Raw genomic sequence first — 24,077 nt, 5'->3', positions numbered from 1 at the left:
AAACAAAAACAAAACCCCAACCACAATCTAAATAACTACCTGCAGAGGACTGGCTAGCTAAATCAAGAGTCATCTACATAATGGAATACTCTTTTACCTTGTCCACAAAGGGATACGTCTACGATGGAAAGATATCCCTGATAATTTAAGTGTAAAAAGCAAAATGCAGAACGATGTGTATAGAAAGATTGCATTCATAAAAAAATTTTAATAGCCAAATAAAAAACATATACATTTATATGCAGAGATCGGCATGAAACCATTTTCTGGGAGAATGCACAGGAAACTTAAAATGATTCATGTTGGGAAAAGCAACCAGGGCTTCAGGGTAGAAAGCAACTTTCGCTTTTCATTTTATACCTTTTTATACATTTTGAAAATTCCACTGCAAGCCACGTATTGCTTTTGTTTGAGGAGTTTAGCCTGTTTTTATTGGACTCTTCTTGATTAGGGAACCTGCTTCCCCTGGTTATTACATCTCCCGCTTGTGGCACTTCATTATTTCCTCTGGTTCCTCCCTTGAAAACTGTGAATACGCCTCAGTCCCTCCGGTCCTGAAAAGCCAACCTCCCTCAAAGATTTCTAAAATCTATTATTAAGTCAAAAACATAGATTTCAAATAATATGCATAAAATGATCCCATTTTTGTAAACAATAATGGAATAAATGCATGTATCTGTGTATGAAAGAAAAAAAGTCTAGAAAGATTTATCCATTCATTCAGCAGAAATGTATTGTGTGCCTGCCACGGGCCAGGCATTGTTATTGAGACGGAAGTTCAGCCGCACCAGAGTCCCTGCGCTCTGCCTCTCCCTGCATCCCAGACTCTAGACTCTAAAGGGTAATGTGTACCAGCAGGTTAATGGCAATTCACTGTGGGTGAGGCGATTGTGGGTGAGCTTTTATATCACCTTCATGCTTTTCTGTATCTTCTGATTCATTTTTTTCCTGCCCTGTGTCTGGCATAAAAGATCTTATATAAAAATAATAATTAAGTCATAAAACACAATCTCTCTATCCCTCTGGTTTTGTCTCTTCTCCGAACGCCTACACTCATCCGAGCGATATTTGAGATACACTGATACTAAAAAATTTTGCGTTATGTATCTGGAAATCAAATTTAAGTGTGCATCTTGTGTTTTATCTGCAACCCTACTTTGAAACAACCTGCTCCCAGCCCTGCCGGCCCTCTCCGAGGGGGCCCTTCCCTGGGGGCCGCTTTCCTTGGGCTCCTGCCTCTGGCCGCCTTCCGCCCTCCGCCCTTGCACGCCGGGTGGCCTCCGTGGACTGATGGGTGGCCCTGGGGAGCCCCTCGTGGCCGCCTCCTCCCGGGTGCCCAGCAGCTCATCCGACTGCAGGCACACCCCAGACACAGCACCCCCATCCGCCAGCTCCGGAGTGGCACCGGCATCCCCTGCAGCCTCGGGGCCGAGAACCCACACACCCCAGCCGCCTCTCCTCCCTGCCCTCCCCCACGTCCCCACGGTGCCAGGCTGGCCTGGACCCTCGACGCCGCCTGCCCCAGCCCCGCCTCCGCGCCCCGGGTCTCAGGTGGCCTCTCTTGGGTTCGAGCCCTTCCTTCCCCACCTCCCTCCTCCACCCACCCACTAGATCATCCTTTTAAAGTTTTTTTTTTAAGATTTTATTTATTTATTCATGAGAGACACAGAGAGAGAGAGAGAGAGAGAGAGAGAGAGAGAGAGGCAGAGACCCAGGCAGGGGGAGAAGCAGGCTCCATGCAGGGAGCCCGACGTGGGACTCGACCCCGGGCCTCCAGGATCAGGCCCTGGGCCGAAGGCGGTGCCAAACCCCTGAGCCACCCGGGCTGCCCCACCCACGGGATCATCCTTAAGGTGAGCCGGGAGGCCTTGGAGCCTTGGTCCCCGGCAGCCTGCCACTGAGTGCCACCACGGCAACTTGGCCACGTCTGATTGCTCCTGTCCTATAATTGGGTCACCATTTCTCTCTAAAGGAAGTAACTCATTCTCACTTATTTTAAAAAAAAACAGCCTAACCCTGTATGCGTTCGCCTCGTGCTAACAAAATCCCAGGCCCGATGTGTCAGTTATGGAACCAAAGCAAAACGTAACTAATCAGATGTAAGCTGCGGTCCGCCCCCCGCACAACCCCCCTCCTTGGAAGAACACTCCGGACCCCCGAAGTGGCGCGGGGCCTCCTGCCCCCCATGACAACCCCCGCCCTGTGCCCGTCACAGCCTCTAATTACGTGTCCCTCAGCGGGCCGCTCTTCACACCTGCCTGCCACCTCCTCGGCCCCCGGAGCGCCCACCCGGCCCGGCCACCTGTCCAGCACCCTGGGCCGCCAGGCTCTCGGGGAGCACGGAGGCGGCGAGGCCCCTCCTGGCGGCCCCTCCTTGGGTGTCGGCGTGGGGACAGAACCTCGCCGCGGCTCCAGTGCCCTGGCCCGGAACATGGGGTCGGAGCCACGTTGGGCCAGGCCCGGGGTCGCGGAGGCCGAGCGGGGCCCAGGGCCTGTGTGGACGTGGACGGAGACCAGGGCCTCGGGCCTCCCACCCCCGGCCCCACACCGACTGGTGTGACCCCCCGGCTCTCCTTCCCTGGGCCTCAGTGTCCCCGTCTGTAAGATGGGGCGGCCCCACTTCCCACCCCAAAGGCCCGTGGGCACCACCGGGTGGAGACGCGAAGGCAGGCTTTGCAGACTCTGGAGCTTTACAGGAACGTGGGCTGATTCCTGGGACGGTCATAGGACACGGATGACGAGCCGGCGGTGGCCGCCCACCGTGCGCCACTGGGTCCCCTCCGCGAGCCGTGAGACTGCCGTGGCCCGGGGTCGCAGGGGAAGGCAAGAATTACAAGCCTGTTTATTTAACATTTAGGAACCAACGCATTTTCCTGGACCTTGTCTGTAACACTTAAGCCAATATTTGCGTCTTTGGGATTCTATTTGTATGGTAATTTAAAAATAGGGTTCGGACTTACAGCAGGGCTTTCTCCTGAAACTCTGAAAGCACATTAATTTTCTAGATGGTAAAATAATGCCATAATTAAATATTACCATTTCTCTTAAAATAAAATCTGGTAACTCCTAACAAAATGGGTTTTTTCGAAACATGATGTAGGTTTTCCCACAAAATTGCTCTCTAGGGAAATTCGTTATTTTCAATGTATGGAAGAGACCACGAACTTAATCTCAACGCAATGTAAGAAAAATTGATTTGTGAAATTACAATAATTTTCCTGCATTTAAAATCTCCATGCTTCCTGTCGCAGCTGACCCAAAGGGACCCCCTCCCCCATATGTGTCTTTAGGGAAAGGCCCAGGGAGCCAGGATGTTGTGTTTCATTGTTTATGAAGCTTCCTAGATGCTCTTTCTCGTGGCTCCAATTGGACTTTTTGTTTCGTGCTGGAAACTTGTTTGAAAGGAGGCAAGGCTAGGTGACCCCATGACCCGTGCCCTTCAATCTCCAGACGCGTCCTCTGTGGGAGTAGAAGTGATGCCCCGTGGGAGAAAGCATGGAGCCCAGAGCTGGCCTTCCATGGGCTCCCTCTTCCCCGAAGTCAGGGTGGCCGAGGAGGCCTTGGTGGCCCCGGACTGGAGGCCGAGGCTGGAGGCCCTGGTGCCGGGTTACACCCTGGGCGCCCAACCACCCCAACCAAAGCTCAAGAGGGCCCCCTTGTGGAGACTCCCATGAACAGCCCGGTAAGTGGTGTGCTTCCCCCAACGCTGGGTTGCTCCCCGTGACCCCCTGCATCACCGGGCACTTCTCAGGCCCAAAGACACTCAACAGAAACCACCAACCTCATCCTTCTCTCTTCAAGACCTAACACTTCCATGGGCCAAGAAGGTTCTTGGTCCCTCCAGGGAAGAGCTGGTGGAGAACCAGTTCCCAAGGCCCCGTGAAGAGTTAAGCTCCTCAGGGAGCCGCCCGAAGATCCCTTTCCTTTTGCTTTTTTCTAGAGTCTTCACGGCGATTACACACACGTCTTCTTTCTTATTGAATGTGTCAAAACCTTGTGATTATCTTACCAAATTCCTGTTCTGTAGAACAATGAAAGCTTCAGTCTTCTACCAAGAGGGCGAACAAGGATTCAGTCCAATGGGAGACGTCTAGACAGCATTCTGTTGAGCAAATACTGACTTGTAACTACACCCTTATGGCAGGCACCAGGATGTCCGGCCTGGGCACACTCCGAAGCCCCGGAGTTGCTCACGCTCTATCTATCTGAGCTCCCCTGTGCCCCGCAACCTCCTCCTCAAAGCATGGGACCGAATGCTGGTACCGGTGGACGGCGCTGGCTGGATTCGCTATGAATTATAGACACGTGAGGCCCGACATGCAGATCTGAGAGCGCAGGCATGAGAGTCGAGCTCATGAGGCCTTGTCTCCAAGACACCAGAACATCTGGGTGAAAAGGCAAAAACTTCCATCAATCACCCTAATGCCTTGGCTGTTTGGAAACAGCTGGGCTTTGGCTGGGCTTTTCCAGTTCTCATCTGGGTGGAAGCCTCAGCCAGAACGAGGAATAATTAGCATTATCATGGGGCCGAGGGAGAGTTTTGATGTGAACCGTTTTTTCATACTGGAACATTCCTAAACAAACAAACAAAAAAACACTGGCCGATGAGCCAAGCCTGATGGGCCAGACCTGTCTCCCAAACCCCCGTTCCTTTCCCATCCCAGGGGCTGTTCGTTTCCTTTTCCCTCAGCAGGAAATGCTCAACACAGACCGTGGGGAGGGGGATCTGCGCAAGCGGCTGCTCCCCATTACGAAATGTTTTCAATTGTGGAAAGGCACGTGTAAAGCAATCACCTCCTCCAGGTGGCACCCAGCGAGGCCCACCTTTGCCACCGACCCTGTGGTCCGGCCTGACCCAGGACTTTTCATGGAGAACTGGGTAAACGGTGACAAACCAAGCTATGCCCTTCGCTGGCCTTTCAACACACTGACATCCGACTCTGATGCCCTCTTCCTTCCCGCCAGCTAGGCAATCTGCTTCCCCAGGCACCCAGTCACTCCAGCATTCCCCAGGGCGACTTTCCACACTCTGAGCTCAACAAGCAAAGGAGGGCACGCTTCAAAGTCCTGGACGCTGCAGGGAGTGGACCGTGGAGTGTACTTTTCCTAGGGCACACCATTTCTGAGTTTCCCAAGAATGCAAAGCTCATCTCTCCCCCCGCCCCCACCCCTCGGCCTTGAACACAAAGGCCTGGGATTAGATGGATGATGAGTTTCAATTATGGCCAAATGAGGGACATATGAGGGATCTGAAGACCAGCCATCCACACCAGAGGGGAAGTTCAGACTTCTTAGAATTCAGAGTTTGTCTTCATATTTCTGCGATTTGCTGGTACTGTCATAGCATGACAATCTGTAACCTTCTCGGGGGAGTTTAAATGGAAACTCTGCGTGCCTTTTGTGCAATGACTTCATCGGAAAGCACATCTTTTGCTGTAGCAACACAGTGACGGCTGCCATTTCAACAGCCGGTTTCCGAAGCTTGTTGGCCAAGCAGCCCGTGCGTTACCACTGCACGCCAGCACATCTCAATTTGTAAAAGGCGGCCACCTCTAATCAAGAGAGGTTATTTTTTTGGGTGGAGATTTTTATTAAAAAGGGGAAAAGCTTCCAAGTCCAAACATTCTAGGTGAATTACCTCAAGCTGAGGATTTTGAAATAAACCAGAGGATTTCAGTGGTTTTGTTGTTTTGTTTTGTTTTATTTTTAAGCAAGAGAATGCTTTTTTCAAAGGAGATCTTAATCAGCATCCCATTATATAAACTAGGAGCTACTTGGGGTAAAGCTGGGGGTGGGGGGCTAGAGCTCCATTCACTGGTCTCTCCTTTCCTCCCCCCTCCAAAATGCCAGTGGCCTTCAGAAACCAGCTCGAAAACCTCCAATAAAACGAAACGTGACACACACTCTCCATTCTTGAGCTAGAGCTATGCTGTTGGAATGGCCGCCACTAGCCATGTGTGGCCCCTGAGCCCCTGAAATGCAGCTCGTCTAAAGTGAGTTGTGTTGTTACTGTAAATACATATCTGATTTCCAAGCCTTTTATGAAAAGAAGTATATGTCTTATTAATAATTTTCATACTTATTCCATGTTAAAACACAATATTTGGGGCCGAATAAAATCATTAAAATTAATTTCACTTGTTACTTTTTAGCTTTTTAAATGTGGCTACTAGAAAATGTAAAAATCACACACATGGCTCCCATTGTGACTCGTGCCATGGGGCTAAGTGGAGCCTTCCCTGGGGGTAAGCAACCACATCAGGGTCCTGGTTGGCTGGGTTGGGTTCCGAACCTCAACAGAAGTTTTTAAGCAAAGTGCCTAGCATCTGATTCTGATGCTGGATCCAGCCTGTTTGAAGTTCTCAGCAGCATTTGATGCTCACACTTAAATTTCTCTCCACCTACTTCTCTTTCCTCCCCTCTTGCTTGGATCATCCAAGATCCCCAGCCTGCTGTGAACTCCCTTACCTACCATCCTTTCACCCTTAGCCAGATTGTTAGTGATCCCAACAACTGTAAACCATCTCTGTTTCTGTGTCCATTTCAAGCCTGACCCCAAAAGCCACACGTGTTACGGAAATCATCAGCTGATGTTTAGGAAGGGAAACCCAAAGGGTGGGAGAAGTGTCAACAAAAAGAGCTCATGTGCATCAGTATTACGGTGCACAAGTCATTCATCCATTCATTCGTTCATTCATTCATTCATTTCACTAAAGGAGCAATTATAGCTAGCATCTATTGAGCACTTACTATGTGCAGGTGTTCTAAGTGCTTTCATGTCTTGACAATAAATATGAATTGGGCATCCATCAGGCTTTGTGCTAGGTGCTGAAGAATCAGCAGTAAGCAAGAGAGAGAAAGACCTGTCCTCATGAGCAGACAGGCTAGCGGGGAAGACAGTGAGAGAAAGGAAGGAGGATAGGAAAAGAAAGGAAAGAGAAAGAAAAAAAGAAAAGGAAAGGAAAGAAAAAAGAAAGGGAAAGGAAAGGGTGGAAGGAAGGAAGAAAGGAAGAAAAAGAAAGAAAGGAAAAACTGAGGAATCTTGAGGGACACCCCAGCAGCAGTGAGCACACCTAGCACCCAGATATTGGTTTCTAAACACCATCCTCAAAAAAAAAAAAAAAAAAAAAAAGGAACCAGGACTCCTTGAAGAAATGGTTGATTGCAGGGCAAGGGCAAGGAAAGCACAAAATGAGCCTGGAAGATCTTCTGGTGTCAGAAAATGAGGACGTGCTCACCAAAATGACAAGGGCATATTGGAAGTTACACAACAGCTAAGTTGAAGGATCTCCTAATGACCAAATCAGGGACAATTCAGCCGCAAAATGAATAAATGATAGCAATGGATTGTAAACCTATAAAATAAATATATCTAGGTTCACAATGATGCAAATAGCAACTGAATAAAGAGATAAATAGGAGAAGAGACAGTGCTTCCTTACAGCACAATCCCAATCAGTCAATTCAGAAGGAGTGATGCAAGTAGAGAGTGATCACTGCAGTGATCATTGTTGTAGGCAAGAATTGTCAGTTGTCATCAGGAGATGCTAAAATTATTGGGGGGAAGCATAATAATGGAAAACAAGCCATTTACATTACCTAAGTATATCCTCATAAGGTAATTATTCATTACAAAGAGAAAAGTAGTAATTTAATGGTGGAGAAACCTGGCAATCACCTCCTGGAGCAAGGAATCAAAGTGAACGTCACCAGCGTTGGGATGGACAGACACCGTGTGCCTCCTGAGATGCTGTCCCGACAGTCACGCAACATCACCTCGACGGCGTTCTTACCAAAACTGCATAAGCTGAGTTTAATCATGAAGAAACATCAGATAATCCCAATTGAGGGACACACTACAAAATACCGGCCAATACTCTTTGGAAGGCGTCAAGGTTGTGAACAGACCAAAGTTCTCTGATTAAAGGAGACCAGAGGGCAGCCCAGGTGGCTCAGCGGTTTAGCGCCGCCTTCAGTCCAGGGCCTGATCCTGGAGACCCGGATCGAGTCCCATGTCAGGCTCCCTGCATGGAGCCTGCTTCTCCCTCTGCCTGTGTCTCTGCCTCTCTCTCTTTCTGTGTCTCTCATGAATAAATAAATAAAAATCTAAAAAAAAAAAAAAAAAAAGGGCGACCAGAGATGTGAAAAATAAACGTGCTGTGTGATCCTGAGCCGGATCCTCCCCTGGTGGGACAGCCCGTGAAACCTGCGTAGGGTTTGTAGATGAGTTAATAGCATTGTATCAACATCAGAGGCCTGGTTTTGATCAAGCACCGTGTTTGCGCAGGATATTAACTTTTGGGGAACTAGACGAAGGGTATGCTAGAACTTTCTGGCGCTTTTGCAACATTTTTGTAAGTCTGAAATTATTTCAAATGGAAAAGTCCAAAAATAAAAGAGAAAAGAGACAGAAAGCAGGTTACTAATTGCCAGCTGCAACGAGTGCCGCACCGAGCAGAAGCAGGCAGGAAACAGCAGAGGGGGGTGTTTGGCATCACCCCGCCAGGAGCTGCCATCTATGCTCAGACCTCAGCGCAGAGGGAGACGCCAGCACGACGCGGAGGAACAGTGCTCTGGCTACGGAACAGCATGCACGAAGGCCCTGAGGCAGGAAAAGTTTCATCCCTGTTCTTCCCTAGGAACACCCGCTAGAGAAACATGGTGGCATCTGTCGGACGATGCTGGAAGGACAGGAAAGAGGTCCACGAGTGGATGGAAGCAGAAGCCCGAGCGATGCCTCTACAAGCCGAGGAATGGCTGGAGCTGCCAGGAGCCAGAAGATGCCCGAAGGATCCTCCCCTACAGCCTCAGGAGAGCGCGCGACCCTGCGCACACCTTGATGTCGGACTCCGGGTCTGATGGAATGGAGGGGTGCTGTGTAGGTCACCCCGTGTGTGGTCCTTTGTTAGGGCCGCTCTAGGACACCCAGCCACCGTCCTTCATGTGTTCTGTGAGTCACTTGTGCATTTGCTTATTAAATATTATTTGCTCAGAGCATTACTTAATATCTTAAAATCCAGCACAGGCCAAGCCCCCCTTGAAAATCCAGTCTTGTCCTTGGCAAGCGTGGATCGCACAGCACAAGTGTGCTACAGTCACTGTGGCTGCTTTTTAACACCCTCTAGAATCAGCACATACCCACTGGAGGAAGCGCTCGCCCCGCGCCCAGAATCACCTCCCAGAACCTCAGCACAGGCCAATTAGGATAAGAAAAATGACTGCTTTTCTGCTGCTTTTCTTTTTTTCCCCAAAAGAAAGATCTCTGAAGACCTGATATTTCTCTAGCGACAAACCCCGTGTCTTTTCCCCGCCTCCTCCCCCTTCCATTCAGGCTCACTCTTGTGATCTTTGCAGAAAACACGGATGGTGGAGCTGGGTGTGACCCTCCTCTAAGCCTGCATTTTCATCTCTAAAATGAGGATAACCACATCCACCTGCCAGAAGTGCTCTGAAGACCAGATAAGAGGAAGGCACATATTTTTAATGCCATTTATATGAAATATCCAGAATACGCAAACCCTTGGAGAGAGAGAGAGCAGATTAGCGGTTGCCAGGGTTTGAGAGGAGAGAGTGGAGAGTGACCACTGATGCGTACGGGGCCTCCTTTCGGGGTGATAAGAATCTTCTAGAACCAGACAGTGGGAGTGGTTGCACAGTGTACTGAACGACCTAAATGCTGCTGAATTTTGCTCATACGCTTTACAATGGTGAACATGATGAGTTTTATATTAGGTGTATTCCACCAAAATTTATTTTTTAATTGGGTAAGACGCATCTGCCTGGGGTAAGTGACACCAGCCAAGTCCCTCCACCTGTCTGAACCTGTTTCCTCATCGGCAAAATGGGGCGGGGCGGGGGGCGTCAATAGAACCTGTGCTATGGGTGGTTGTGCAGATTATACCAGTTGAGCCACAGACATGACGGGCCTGTGAATGCCCTGACAGGCTGCTCCCCGTGGGACCGCTAGAAGGACTCACCGCCGTAATGCAGACAGAGCAGCCGATCTGGAGACAATCTCAGCCAAGGGCCTGGGCTCGAGTAAAGCAAGCATCGTTCCCCCTTAAGATGCCAGGCAGGCTCCATCCGGCGTTGGCCTGTGTAGGCTGGTTCTGGCATTCTGACTCACAATAATACGTAAAGGTTGGAGCAGATCATATTTTAAACCCCAGTAGCTTGGTCTGAGCAATTGGGCGCTCTGGATGTAATTCTGCAGGTAATTTGAACGATGCTATCTAATTTCAAATGTCCCTGCTCTTACGAGTGCAAAAGCAGCATAATTTTTAATTAGTGGGTAAACAGTAAATAATGGATGGCGGTAAGTGGACACCACTGTTAATTAAAAATCCATGGTTGATAAAAATCAATTTGGCCCATGCATTGAACTCAGTCTATCAGGTCCCTGTGAAAAGTTGTGCAATTGGCTCACAGCACCATCTGCTTTCAGCTGTTCCTTTAGCTAAGACTTTTCGGGGCGGCGGGGGCTTGGCGGGGGAAGGTAGGGCGGAAGGGGGGAGAGAAAGAAACCATCAAAAAGCTACCTCAGATGCTGCAATAGAAAAATCTTGCACAGATTCATTTGTAATTGGTTAATTTAATTTTTGCAACCTTTAAATCGAAGCTCTGCAAACAGCCAAGAGGCGATGTTGTGCTCTGGTATTTTCACGAAGAAGAACTCCAGTTGGGTTTTGGGTTTTGTGTGCGTCTGTTCTGAAGACGGTGAGATTTCATGTCATCTCCCGCCTTCATGAAATCCTAATTTCTCAGGGAGAAACAAGACAAACTAAAACACAGCCAGCAGGAACATCCTGTCTGAGGACTCACAACAGAATTTCACGTCTAGAGCCATCTCCTCTCGGTAGCTTCAGAGAGTACAGGGGGGAAAGGCTTGTTTTCTTTTGAACAGAAAACATTTCCTCGAGAAACAGAGCTTTGTGGAAACAATGTCAATATAATTTTCAGGGCCCGTTTGCTATTTTGCTCGGAGACATAAGCTCGATTTTCCTGCCAGGGAAGTAACGCTGACCCCTTTGGTCCTTTTCCTCCCTCTGCTGCATGCATTCTCCAAACCGCCACTTGGAGATCGGTTTCGTTGACACCAGCGATGCTCACACTAACCCACAGGGCTGAGTCCGGGGGCCCCAGAGTCTCCCGATGAGGCTGCTTGCAGGGGCACGAGAGGGTCTGAGGTGCAGACTCGGATGTGAGCCCTGGCTCGGGGTCCCTGGTGGGGCCACGCTGGCCGTCGGGCCCAGTTCCGGGGCCCACCCGCACGCCACAGCGTTCTGCGTCTGGTCCTCGAGACCTGAGATGTGCCCAAGTCAGTGCAGAACTACCCGAAGCTTCTTTTCCAAGTCTCCCGTTGGTGTGCACTCACCCTGCGTGCGGAGTGGCCCGCAGAGCCCTCGGGCAGCCCGAGTGGCCACGTGTCCGTGTGGGGCCAGGTCAGCCCCCACTGGGCCGGGTGGGCGGTTGTTTTCATTTCTCCTGTTTGGTTGAAACCAACAGATCCGCTGTAGGACACACCCGAAATATGGAAGGACCCGGCGCTGCCCCAGCACTTTTGCCCATTTGCTCATCCGTTCGTTCGTTCATTCATTCATTCATTCATTCAGCAAATTCATCCCACCAAGTCTTGAAAACAGCCCCGTCCCCCTTGCCTGTGATGTACGAGGCCAACCGTGGCTGCGTCGGGCACCACCTGGGCTCAGCCGCATTCGGGGAGCCCGGGCCCCATGCCAGCTAAGCTCAGCTCACCCGGCCTGTGCCTCCGCCCGTGAGAGGAGCTGACGCTCATGCCCGTCTCCGAGGGCAGCGAAGATCAGGAACCGATACTCGGCGTGGCTGGGCCCCACGGCATCAGCTGTGACTTCTCCGCTGGGCTCCGGGGACCCCAAGAGTCTCCAAATGAGACCCCGGGCCTCCAGGAAGTGAGGGATCTACTCTGCCTCGTTTTCCTGAGAAGCGCCTGGGGCCCAGAGAGGTTTGGGGGCCACACGCCCCATCGGCAGCTGCCAGAGGACAGCGCGGGGACCTGAGGCCGTGTCCGGCGGTGCCAGGAAGGTGTGGGGTGCAGCGGAGGAGGGGGCACAGTGCGCCTGCCACTTGCTTCTCCGCTCAGCCGACAGGCCTCCCCGGCCCCCGGCCACGCAGGGCCCGTGTCCCTGAGCTGCCCCCGACCCCTTGGACGGCGGCTCGGGCGGAGGAAGTGCCGTTGGAAAGCCCTGCCGCGGGGTCGGGGTCGAGGCCGGACGCCCCTGAACACGGCCTGTTGCTGTAATATCTGGACATCGCTCGCCGCCAAGCTTCCCACACATCCCGCCATCTGGGTCGTGTCAAGCCCAAGCCTCTGAGTGGAGATGACGGTTTCTGGGGAAATCGCTGCTCTTTAGCAGCTGAAGGCCTTGGTGCTCTCGCCTTGGGACAGCAAGTGGACGAGATTGTGAACAGTCCCGTGGCCAAGCCTGGCTGGTGTCCACGAGATGAGCACATGTGGGGGTCACTCAGGAGGGCCTGAGGCCCCTGCTGCTCACGGCCATCTCGCCGTCCCCGTCAGGCGGGTGCATCAGCCCTGGTACCCGCCACACGCGTACTGGGCGCCCGCTGTGTGCCAGGCGCTGGCCTGGGGCCCCTGACGGGCAGGCGGACAACAGGCCTGGCACCGAGGAGGGACCGTTACGTGAGTGGCCTCCAGTGGCAGTTCTGGCCTGCTCCGTGGGGTGGAGGCCAAGGGGAACCTGGGCTCTTGGGTGGATGGGGGGTGCCGCCCCACTGCCCAGCACCTCGGTCTGGGCCTAGAGTGCCCTTGTCCAGGACTGCAGAGGCCTTCAGCGCCACGCAGCGGGGCCTGGCCACAGCGGCCGGGGCTTGGGAAGGCCTGGCCTCCCGGGAGTGTGGCACGGCACAGCCACGGTAGCAGGCCTTCCAGCTCGGGAGCCTGGGGTCCCCTCGCTCCACGGGGGTCGTGGCTGAGATGCAGAGGGTGAGGAGTGCAGACGCGGGCCCCGGCAGCCTGACTTGCGGAGGCAGAGCTGGATGCCCCGGGAAGGGGTCCGACGGGGTCTGCCTCTCTGACCCCGCTTATGGCCCAGGATGGGCTGGGAGGGCGGGCAGGGCAGACAGAGCTTCTGGGGTGCGTCAGGGTCACTAACTCACGTCTGTCTGCTTTGCAGCCCGCACCGCAGAGACGACTGGGACGGCAGGGGGTGGCCGCCTACACTGGGAACCCCGCTGCCAGCAGCCCCTGCCCCACAGAGTACCCGTCACTGCGCCACTGCCCCCACGCCTTGACGGGCCCTGGGTCTCCACTGGGTAAGACTCTGAGGTCACCCTGGTTACGGGCCCCTGGGCAGGGAGACTTCACCCTCTCTGAGCCTTGGCATCCATGGGGCACGATTCATCCCGTTGGCCAAGAGGCCTGCTACCTGCCGAACATAGGGCTTTGCAGCCACGGTGGGGACAAGCATCAAACCTGCTGACACAGGAATAAGTGACCTAAACCTGAGATGGCACTAAGCTCTGCAATGAAGGGAACAGAACAAAGGATGTGACAGCCAGTGACCTGGGTGGGGCGGGGGGCTTCTGAGAGGTGGTGACACTCAGCTGAGAGCTAAGAGAAGAAGGAGCCACCCAGAGACCCAGGGGAAGAGCCAGGCAGAGGGAGAGGCTGGTGCAAAGGTCCTGAGGCAGGACGCGATGGGCCAGAGAGGGCTCGGGGGTCCTGTTTATCCGTCAAATTCTCTTTCTAACCCGACAGGCTTGCCTGACATTTCAGAGGCCCTGTTTGCAGCTCTAGGCAATGGGCTTTGTGCTCGAACCCTCATCCGTGGAGCACAGACGCTACACAACAGCTGAGTCCTCCCTCCGGGGTGAGGGAGAGGGAAGCCGTGGCCTCCTCCACAGCTAGTACATCCTTCCCTCCCCCACCATCCCTTTGGGGCCGGTCCTGTTCTGGCGTCAGGGACTGGACTCTCCGTGTCCTCCATGCACCTCCTGGGGTCAAGGAGAAACCCCACTGCCAAACATCTGTTAGCACTCGGGGTGGAGGGAGGGGACGTGAGCTCTGCAAAGCCACTTTGGATGCGTTCCCAGGCTCTGCCCACCCCAACTCCACAGGGTCCAGGTAAGATCCAGGTGCTGCTGGTCAAGTCACCCTGAGACAGAGCTGGGCTGTGGGAAGGTCAGAGCTGGTTGCAGGCTGCTTCTGCCCTGAGACCACAGCATTCCAGGACAATTCTTCTAGAAACCTCTAGAACTTTCTTCCTAGAAAGTTCCCCTTCGCGCTCTCCAGACAGGCTTTGCTGCTTCCTGGAGGCAACTGCAGGGAATGATCCACAGTCTGGGAACCACTGAGACGGCCACTGTGGTTCCATTAGGCAAATCCCTCGCTCCCCAGCCCTGTCCGAGATACAGGTGAGGACAGGATGGCCTCCCACCCTCAGGTGTGTGAGTCACCCCTCTCCTCTTTTGCGACCTCCCATACTGGCATTTCCTTTCCGATTTTCTTTGAGCCAGCTTGCTTTTGTTTACCTAAATATATTCATTTATTTTTACAGCTTTATTGAGGTATAATTGGTATACAGTAAACTGCACACATTTGCAGCGTACCATAATTATTTTTAAAGGAAGTGTAATATCACCCCAGATAGGGAGAGCGGAGCCACCTGCCATAAATAGGAGGTAACTGTAAAAAGAAAGTCAATGAAAACAAAACAACATAATTAAATTCTCACTAGATTCGTTGCCTGCCTCGGGTCCTGGGTCTGTTTTCTCTGGGAGAAAAGGGAGGTTGGCATTAAAGACATATTAGTTCCAACAGAGACTTTCTCCTTAACATAATCAGAAAGATTGAAAGGAAAAGAGAAGGGAAACTGTTTTCGTGCTGGGTAAGAACATGTTTCCTTTGCTCCATCAGCCTCGCCAGGAAAACTACCGAGAAAGTAATAGTACCGGTGGTGCGCGCTCACAGTGGCCATGCGAAGGGGGCCCCGCCCGGCCTGCTTTCCCCTGGAACTCATCCAGCATCCACCTGGCCTGCACCCTCAATGCAAAGTCTCAGGGGCTCCCCTGCCCCCAATCCAGGTGCAGCCGTGGGTCTAGGAGTCACTTAGCCTCTGTTTCTCCCAACCCCACCCTGTGCTTTGTCATCACCGGCAGAAGAGATCCTGGGGGCCGGGTCCAGCCCACTGCCTATTTTTGTAAATAAAGTTTTATTGGCACACCACCAGGCCCCACCCCACCCCATTTACTTATCGTCTCTGGCTGCCTTAGCTCTGGAGACCACCTGGCCCACCAAAACAAAAATATTTATTATTATCTGACCCTTTACAGAAAAAGCTTGGTGAGCCCTGGTTTCGATCAACAAATCTGTCACGGGCACAAATGAAATTTGGTCAGGGAAGTCAACTAGCCAAGGGGAGACCGGACGTAAGTGCCCATCAACCACGATTCACTAGTGAGGCCCCAGGGAGGGTCCCCTGGGTGCCAGGCTCTGGGCCAGGAGCCAAGGATCCACTGGGGAAAGAACGGGCAGACCACTGCCTCCTGGAGCTCACGGCACAGGGCTCCCCAAATGGTGCAAAGGAGCCCCCCTGGGCCCCGTGCTTCCTGGAAACCCTGACCGTGGGCCCGATGCCTCTGTGTCACACGGGAAGGAGCTGGGCATTACCCACAGCTGCTGAGGGTCAGAAACGGGATTTGAACCCAGGTCCTCTGGCTGCAAAGTCTACGCACTTCTCGGGCCAGTAGGTATGCACAGGTAGGAGGGCGGGACGACAGCTGGAGAAGGCAGTCAGGATTGCAGGAGGAAGAAGAAGGCTTTCGTGGAGGCCACAAGGCAAGTGGAAGGCCCGTGGCCTCAAAGGTGGAGCTGAGACCACTCAGGGAATCGAGGCGGCGGGGCCAGCTGGGGGACAGGAGCCCAGGCAGAGGGAGCGGGCTCGCCGTGCAGGTGCTCCCGGCTCGGCCCAACCCCCGTCTCTCTCCCTCCGACAGCTGTGAGGTGCGCCCCGGACCCGAGTTCCTCACCCGCTCCTACACCTTCTACCCCAGCCGCCTCTTCCGAGCCTACCAGTTCTACTACAGGGACCCCTCCTGCCGGGAGCCCGCGCACTCCCTGCTCATCAAGGGCAAGGTCCGCCTGCGCCGGGCCTCCTGGGTTACCCGAGGTGCCACCGAGGCCGACTACCACCTGCACAAGGTGGGCATCGTCTTCCACAGCCGCCGCGCCCTGCTCGATGTCACCAGGAGCCTCAACCAGACCTGGGCGGGCCGGGACTGTGCCCAGCGGCTGCCCCCGGCCCGGGCCTGGCTGCCCGGCGCCCTCTACGAGCTGCTGAGCGCCCGGGCCAAGCAGGACTGCACGGAAGCCCTGGGCTTCACCATGCACGAGCTCAGCCTGGTCCGCATGCAGCGCCACCTGCAGCTGCAGCCCCGGGCCGGGGCCCGGCTAGTGGAGGAGCTGTACCTGGGGGACATCCACACCAACCACGCGGAGAGGCGGCACTACCGGCCCACGGGCTACCAGCGCCCGCTACAGAGCGCCCTGGTGAGTCTAAAGCCCTGGGAGAGTGAGCTCTGAGCCCCAACCCAACTGGCCCCCTATGGGCTGGTCCCTGCCTAGGACCCTTCTCTGCACCCCCAGGCTGGCCTACCTGCCTCAGGACATTTGCACATGCTGTTCCTTCTGCTTGAGACAGCTTTTCTCAGATCTTTACAGGGCTGGCTGTTCCCAAAGGAACCACAGTTCAGCTTGTCTGAGGTCCTTCCTGTGGGCCCCACGGGGTCCCCTTCTGCCCCTGCTGGGCGTGTGGGCTTGGGCAGGCCTCTCTCAGCTCTCAGATCAGACGTTCCCTCCAATCCCCACTCTGCACATTTTCCAGCACTCAGCTTGCCCTGGGCTGCATGGTCCGTTTTCTTGCCACCTTCTCTAGAAGTAGACCCTCTGCAAGGGCAGGGCCCTGCTCTCTCCTGTGTCCCCACACGTGGCCCGGGTCTGGCAGACAGTCGGGGCCAATGTTAGTGAATGAACTGAGGAGAGGTCAGCGCTCCTCCGGGGCTCCGCTGGACGGCCACACCGCCCGTGGAAGGTGCCCCCCCAAAGCTCCACATGGACCTCGCTGCTGTCTGGAGCCGGAGACGCTGAGCGTGCCCCTTCACACTAAGGCCCGGGGAAAGCAGCGCTGCTCAGGCCCTGCTCTCAAGACGCCATCACCCGGGCATCTTCTGAGAAGACAGGGTCAGGCCCCGTGGTCCGGGTGGGGCCTGGGACCCTGCATGTCTAAGGGGCTCCCCGGTGGCCCAGAGACCGCCCTCTGGGCAGGGGCTGCAGTACAAAGGGACATGTACTTTCCCCCCTCAACTCCCACGTGGATTTCACCTGGGGTGCTTAACCTAGATTCTTAAATTAAGGGGTCACTAACATACCGCCCTCATTTGGGGGAGATCTGATGGCCCTTTCCTGCCTGATGGGCACACAGGCCCAAAGAATCCAAGCTCCACTCATATGATATATTCTTGGCACATAGTACAGAGCCTGGTCCACATGGGGCGGGGGCTCGTGACTTCTCTGGCGAAGCCGGGGAAGCCTCAGGACCCACCCCTACCCCAACTCAGAAAAATGTTTGTAGGAGCGTAAGATAAAATACATAGAATTTAAACAGAAACCAATTCTATTAAAATAACCACCCAGGGAACATCAGGGATATCCTTTATTCTCTGTAATTGAGGGTAAACAAGGTCCCAGTATCCTATTAAGAGGAGACAGGCAACAAAGTCGGAGGTTCCAGAAGTTACAGGGCTTCCTTGCCTACCCTGGCAATTACAAGAAAAGTTAACTTTTATTAGTGTGGCTGTGTGGAAAGTGAAGTCAAGGTAGGGCGCACCCAAGGAATATTTTTCAAAAGCGAGAATGAGTAGACTGGATATGTGAGTTTGGGAGCCCCTGTCGAGTGAGCCCTTAGGCAACCCTCCTGTGTCATTCAGCATGTATTGAGTGCCTACTGTGTACCCAGCACTCAAGGAACTAACCTACCCCTCCAGAGGTGAGCAGCTGCGTGTCAAAGTACCCCAAAGAGAGGCACGAGGGATGAGCCCCATGGTACCTCCTCTCCTCTCCCGCCCCCTCCTCCCAACCCAGGATCTGGAGAGCAGAGAAGCAGCACAGGAAGTTCTCATCATCAGAAAATCAGCCTGAGTTCTTTTCGTGACCTCAAAATTATTCCCTTTTTGGCAGCCAATGTTCTAGGCTGGTCTGACGTTAATCCTACTTAAAGACAAGAAGGCCCTGGCAGCGGGGTGATTACCGGCGCCCACCACCTCATTAGGAGGGCAAACTGCTCTGAACACGGAGAGGATGGACCCCCGGGGGCGCAGAGGATGACAATTTTCATGTCTCCCCAGGCAGGGCTGTGGGGCCGCAGACTCCTGCCCTCCTGCTGCCTGCCCAGCCAGCGTGGCCAATGCAACCTGCACAGTGATTGAGAAGCAGAACAGGAATGTGCGCGTAGATGAGCAGTGCCAGATGTACAGACATTAAATTAAATATCTGCTCAGCAACTGCCCCCTCCTTGGGGGAAAGAGAGAGAGAGAGAGAGGGAGGGAGGAAAGAGAGACAGAGAGGGAGAGAGAGAGAGAATTTCAAAGAAGAAAATGCTGCAGATAAACCCCCAAGTAACGAATTAGTCGTTACCTTATGCTCTCTGGGGCCCGGGCCTCGCCCATGACCCAAACCAGATGGTAAACATGAACATTTTTAGAAGTTAATTTAAAACCAATTTGATCCCCAAATTCATTGCCTGGATGTAGAATCCTAATCAATCAGCCAACACTCGACCGAAATCATCTAAGCCTGGTGTCACCTCTGGGGGTTAATTAGAAACTGTTATGTGCTGTTTGAGAAATAACTTTATGTAACAGGTTTGAACCAGTGAGAGTTTGGCTTCCGCACAAGTGTGAATTCTGCTGGCTGGGGCCTTGTTAACACGTGCAACCCCGAAACCTCTGCAGAATGATGCCAGGAAGGGTTTTCATCTTTCATCCCCTCCGAATGCATCAGGAAAGAAGATGCCTGGTCTCTCTCATCTCTCACCTGAAGGGCTCACTAGCTCTCAATTTGTTTCTGTTATGCAGAAAACCACTTGCCCCGAATTACCAGCCGGTATCCCAAGTGTCCTGCCTGCAGAAGATCTCTCGTTTGCAGGGGGAATCGGGGAGGACAGGCCTGGTGTTATTTTGATGTAATGCATTACGCCCTGTCAATACACATCAGTGCGACAAGAGTGGGAATGTGGGTTAAAATGCCTAAATTAGACTCTTATCAGCCAGCGTTCCAATTACCGGCACTCCAGCTAACTACCCAGCCGGCTCATTTCTTCCCATTACGCTTTTGCAGCCATTTACCAGCATTTCAAAGTGCCTTCGACTCTGTCCTCGAGTCAAAATCTCCCAAACCAAAAATAATATAGTCTTCTGTATTATGGAAATCAAGTCAAGTTTAGGTTCATCATAGAATACAAATAATAAGCTGAAAATGCGGCAATCTGAAAAAGAAAAAGAAAAGGCAAACTGTTTCTTAATCGTCCTAGAGTTTCTTTCTAAAGGAGGACTCCCGAATGCCACTTGTTTGGCATGAAACTCACTCGGCAGCCATCTGTGGAAATCTTTTGTTTTTTTGGGGGGAAAAAAAAAAAAAGCTGATTTCCCAGCCAGGCCCTCCAAATTCACCTCTTTCCCCCTTGCCCGTCCAGCCCGCACCCCTGGCCTGAGATGGCAAGAGCAGGGGATGTCTGCTAAGTTCCCACGTCAACCTTGCTTTGACAAGTGGTTGTTTCCAGGACATTCACCTTTCAGAACGATGCTCTGGACTAAATTCTGGCCAACAGGTCTCTTTCAAAGCACAAAACAAAAACAAATACAGAAACAAAAAATCAAAAAACCCCAACAACCAAAAAAACAAAACAAAACGAAACAAAAACAAAAACAAAAAAAACAAAAACGCACCAGGATGTGTCTCTCTGGTTCCTGTTTGGCCTCTGCTGAGCCTTTTCCCTCCAAAATGCAGACTGACTACTCCCACGCATTTTGGCTTGGCACCTGTTCCCTGCTGACGTGTTTTACTGTAAGCCCAGCTCTGCGCCTCTGTGAAGCAGGGACAACTGTAAATGAGGCCAAAGAGAGAGCAAAGCAAATGCACGGCCTGGGACAGCTGAGGGCCGTGGCTGTGGCTGCCACTCGAGAGGGTGGCTGGTTTCCTCTATGATAAATAACACTAGAATGAACATCTCTGGGCTACATCTCTCCTCCACTATCCACTAGTGCAGACGCTCCGCAGTGGGCGCCAGGGGCACGATTACATTAATGGGCCTCATCCGTGTCGGCGCACGCACTTTCCAAGGCGGGGAGGGAAAGATGCTCATTTACCCAGGGAGGTTCTTGAAGCTACAAGAGCCTCTCTTGTCCACCCCAAGGTGGAGACGGCACTGCTGTGAGGACAGTGAAGTTTCCAGTATGGAAGGGATGGGGAAGAGGCGCCAGAGGTTCCAGCCCGTCTCCTCCACTTCCAGGCTGGAGACCATGGCAGGCCGCCCGGCCCACCGTGTTCCAGCGTCTTCAGCCAGAACATATGACAGTTGCCCGAGCAGGGCTGAGCATGATGCCTGGCACTTAGAAGGCTCCTAAAAGTGAGGGGTACGGAGCAGGGGGAGTAACGGTGGGTCAGGAGAAAGGTGACGACTTGGAAAGGCTGCATCTCAGGACCAAGCAGGATGCGTGTGGAAAGGCCACCTGCAAGGCCCAGGGCATAAGGCGCCTCCATCTCTCCTTCATCCATCCGTCCCTGTTCAGCCAGTCAGTGTGTGGCCGCTGTGAGCCAGGCACCGCACGAGGCCCCGGGGCTGGAGTAGCCACAGGGCCTATCGTCCAGCACAGGGGGAGGGTGGAGGGAAGAGGCCATAGGAAGTGGCAGGTCTATGATCTGGAAAGTTCTCACTAAGGCCTCGCTGAGCTGAGATCGGAAGCAGCCTGCCAGGAGACATCCGGGGTCAGTTCCAGGTAGAGGGATGGCAGGTGCGGAGGCCCAGAAGGAGGAGCTTAGTGAGATCCGAGGAAAGCAAAGTGGCCGTGGGGGCGGGAGGCAGGGAGTGACCCGCGGGCGGGACCCCACGACACCCCCGCCTCCCCGGGCTGCACCCTGACGCCTCCTCCACGTCGGGCACTGACTGTTCTGTTTGTCTTGTGCCAGCACCACGCCCGGCCCTGCCCAGCGTGCAGCCTCATCGCGCGCTCCGACGAGCACCACCCGCCCGTGCTGCCCCCCCAGGCGGCCCTGCCCCTGCGCCTGGGCGGCCGGTGGGTCAGCCCCGGGTGCGAGGTGCGCCCCGCTGTGCTGTTCCTCACCAGGCTCTTCACCTTCCACGGGCACAACCGCTCCTGGGAGGGATATTACCGCCACTTCTCAGACCCCGCCTGCCACCAGCCCACCTTCACGGTCTACGCCGCGGGCCGCTACACCAGGGGCACACCGTCCCGCAAGGTCCTCGGCGGCACCGAACTCGTGTTTCAGGTCACGCGGGCCCGAGTGACTCCCATGGACCAGGTCACCACGGCCATGCTCAACTTCTCCGAACCGAGCAGCTGCGGGGGCCCGGGGGCCTGGTCCCTGGGAACCGAGCGGGACGTCACAGCCACCAATGGGTGCCTGCCGCTGGGCATCAGGCTCCCCCACGTGGAGTACGAGCTCTTCAGGATGGAGCTAGACCCCCTCGGGCAAAGCCTGCTCTTCATCGGACAGAGGCCCACGGACGGGTCAAGTCCCGACACCCCGGAGAGGCGTCCCACGTCCTACCAGGCGCCCCTGGTGCTCTGCGACAGAATGGCCCAGGGGGTGCCTGGGGTCCCGCGACACGGGCCTCCGCAGAAGCCCCTCCGTGGTGGGGGGCCCTGGGCTCTCCCCGTCCTGCCCCTCGCGCTGGGGCTGGCCTTCCTCACGTGCCTATGAAATTGGCCTCTGACCTCTAGGCCGCCCCCGGACACTCACCACCCTGGTGGACTCCCCCCGGGCACAGACTCCTCCACGTGTCCGCCGAAGGGCCTGTCTTCCCGCTGCTCTGCCGACAGTCACGTGGCCCTGCCGTTGCCCGCCGGGGCTCTCGGGGGTCTCAGCCGCTGAGCCCGTGGCACCTGCGAAGCCCGAGGCACCTGCGAAGCCCGTGGCACCTGCAAGCCTGTGGCACCTGTGAAGCCTGCGACACCTGCGAAGCCCGCAGCACCTGCGGAGCCCGCAGCCCCTGAACCCGCAGCCCCTGAGCCCGTGGCACCTGCAGAGCCCGCAGTCCCTGAGCCCGTGGCACCTGCGGAGCCCGCAGCCCCTGAACCCGCAGTCCCTGAGCCCGTGGCACCTGCGGAGCCCACGGCGCGGCCCGCTAATTCAACTCGAGTGTCGAGCACGAACCCGGGCGCGGCAGCGTCAGGTGCTTGGCGGGGTCCCCGGGGCTGGAGGGCAGCAGCCCCTCTCCCGCCCGACCTTGGCGTTCGGGGGCGCGGGAGCGAGGCTCTCTGCGCGGGTGCTGCCGCCGCTCTGCTGAGCCTGTGGATCCTTGTTTAAAGATTATTAATTCGAATTTAGCAACACAAACTCGAACCAGAGCCATGAATTAAAGATGCTGCTCCGGGCTTTCGGTACTTGGCGGCTTTCTGGGAGAGGGCTGGTCTCTTCAGGGGCAACTCAGCTTTCTTGAGTTTTGGCTGCGGGCGTTTGTGTGCACTTGCCTCCGCGTCGGGAGTCGGGCCTCAAGCCGTCTACGTGGCGCGGCTGGAGCAGCCCTCCCGGCCCGACCGAGGAGGCCGCGCGGGGCCCAGGAGAGCGCTGCGCGGCGCCGGCTGCTGCGGGCAGGTCTTTGGAGGAGCGCGGCGTTTCCAGCCTTTGGAAAGTAATTAATACTAATGACAGCGGCGACACTAAGGTGCTCTGTAATTAGCCCCGTACAGGCATCCTCTGTTTTCAAGATTCCCTGCGCTTAACTGACAAGGAGGGAGAGAGACCTCCGAATGGGTCTTTGGGACCATCCTAGGGAGAGGTCGGGGTCGCCGGGCCCCCGGGCAACGTCGGCTGGCCCCGATGCTCACGTGCCGGTGTCCCCTCCGCTCAGAGGGGGCTGCCATCAAGGTGGGGACAGGCTGCGCCTCTGCAGGGCCCCCGCCTGCATTCCTGGGGCCTCACACGTAACACTGCGAAATTTACTGGCATCCTGGTGGCTCCAGGGTTTCGGGGACTCTGGGGCTGGGATCCGCCCCCCTCCTGCCTCCGCCGATTCCTATCTCGGGCTCTTATCACAGATCTCGAACAACAATACAACAATCGAGGCTAACGATGCTTTCAGAGGGGAGCCCTGTGTCCCCTGTTAGATTGGTGGGGTTCCATCAGCCCGCTGAAATTGCTCTCACTTATCCACCCAGCGTTCTTAAAAGAAAAAAAAAAAAAACCCACCAAGTTAATATTCTCGGTAGGTCTCAGAGAGCAATGAGTGTTCCTGGCATATTTACCAAAGTACAAAAAAATAATTAGATTATTTACAGTCTCAGGCTGCACCAGGGTGGGGGGTACAGTTGCTGGTGGGGATGAGGGTGGGTGGCGATAATGTGTCCATGGCTGAGCAAGTCTTGTATCCGAGGCTCGAGGCAACCATGACACCATTTGTCATCAAATTTGAATCTTTTAATAAAATTAAACAGCCTGAAAAATGTTCTCGCCGGTTATTAAAGTCAACCAAGGGGATTATGGTTCTAAAGAAAGGAAGTGAAGTGTCTTCCAGGGAATGTGTGAAAGAGAATAAAACCAGTGGAGGTAAACCCCGGCTGTCTGTTATGCCCCTTCGGTTCAGGCAACTGCCCTGCCCTGTTACAAACTCTCCCAGAGCTTCCAGTATACTCGGAATAAAATGCCTACTCCTCGGTCACTGATGTCTGCAAGGGCCAGCTGCACCTCCCACACCCTCGCTGCATCAGCCTTCCTTCTGTTTCTTGTCCATAACAACCTGTTTCCTACCTCAGGGCCTTTGCACATGTCACTGCTGCTACTCTTCCCC

General features: G+C 54.4%; 1 protein-coding gene across 1 annotated transcript in view; it reads left to right on the top strand.

The window, feature by feature from the left end:
- APCDD1L (APC down-regulated 1 like) overlaps positions 1-23,482 on the top strand; it is a 51,999-nt gene extending 28,517 nt beyond the window's left edge. Inside the window, exons 2-4 of the mRNA XM_038572713.1 lie at positions 13,170-13,308; positions 15,991-16,543; positions 21,236-23,482. Coding sequence (XP_038428641.1) covers positions 13,170-13,308; positions 15,991-16,543; positions 21,236-21,991 — 1,448 coding nt within the window. The 3' untranslated portion in view covers positions 21,992-23,482. The remainder of the gene's footprint in view (positions 1-13,169; positions 13,309-15,990; positions 16,544-21,235) is intronic.
- Positions 23,483-24,077: the final 595 nt, after the last annotated feature.

This window comes from Canis lupus, chromosome 24, assembly GCF_011100685.1.
Source record: "Canis lupus familiaris isolate Mischka breed German Shepherd chromosome 24, alternate assembly UU_Cfam_GSD_1.0, whole genome shotgun sequence".
NCBI classification, from domain to species: domain Eukaryota; kingdom Metazoa; phylum Chordata; class Mammalia; order Carnivora; family Canidae; genus Canis; species Canis lupus.
Note: the sequence above shows the minus strand (reverse complement) of the source record. Positions and strands in the feature narration are given on the sequence as shown.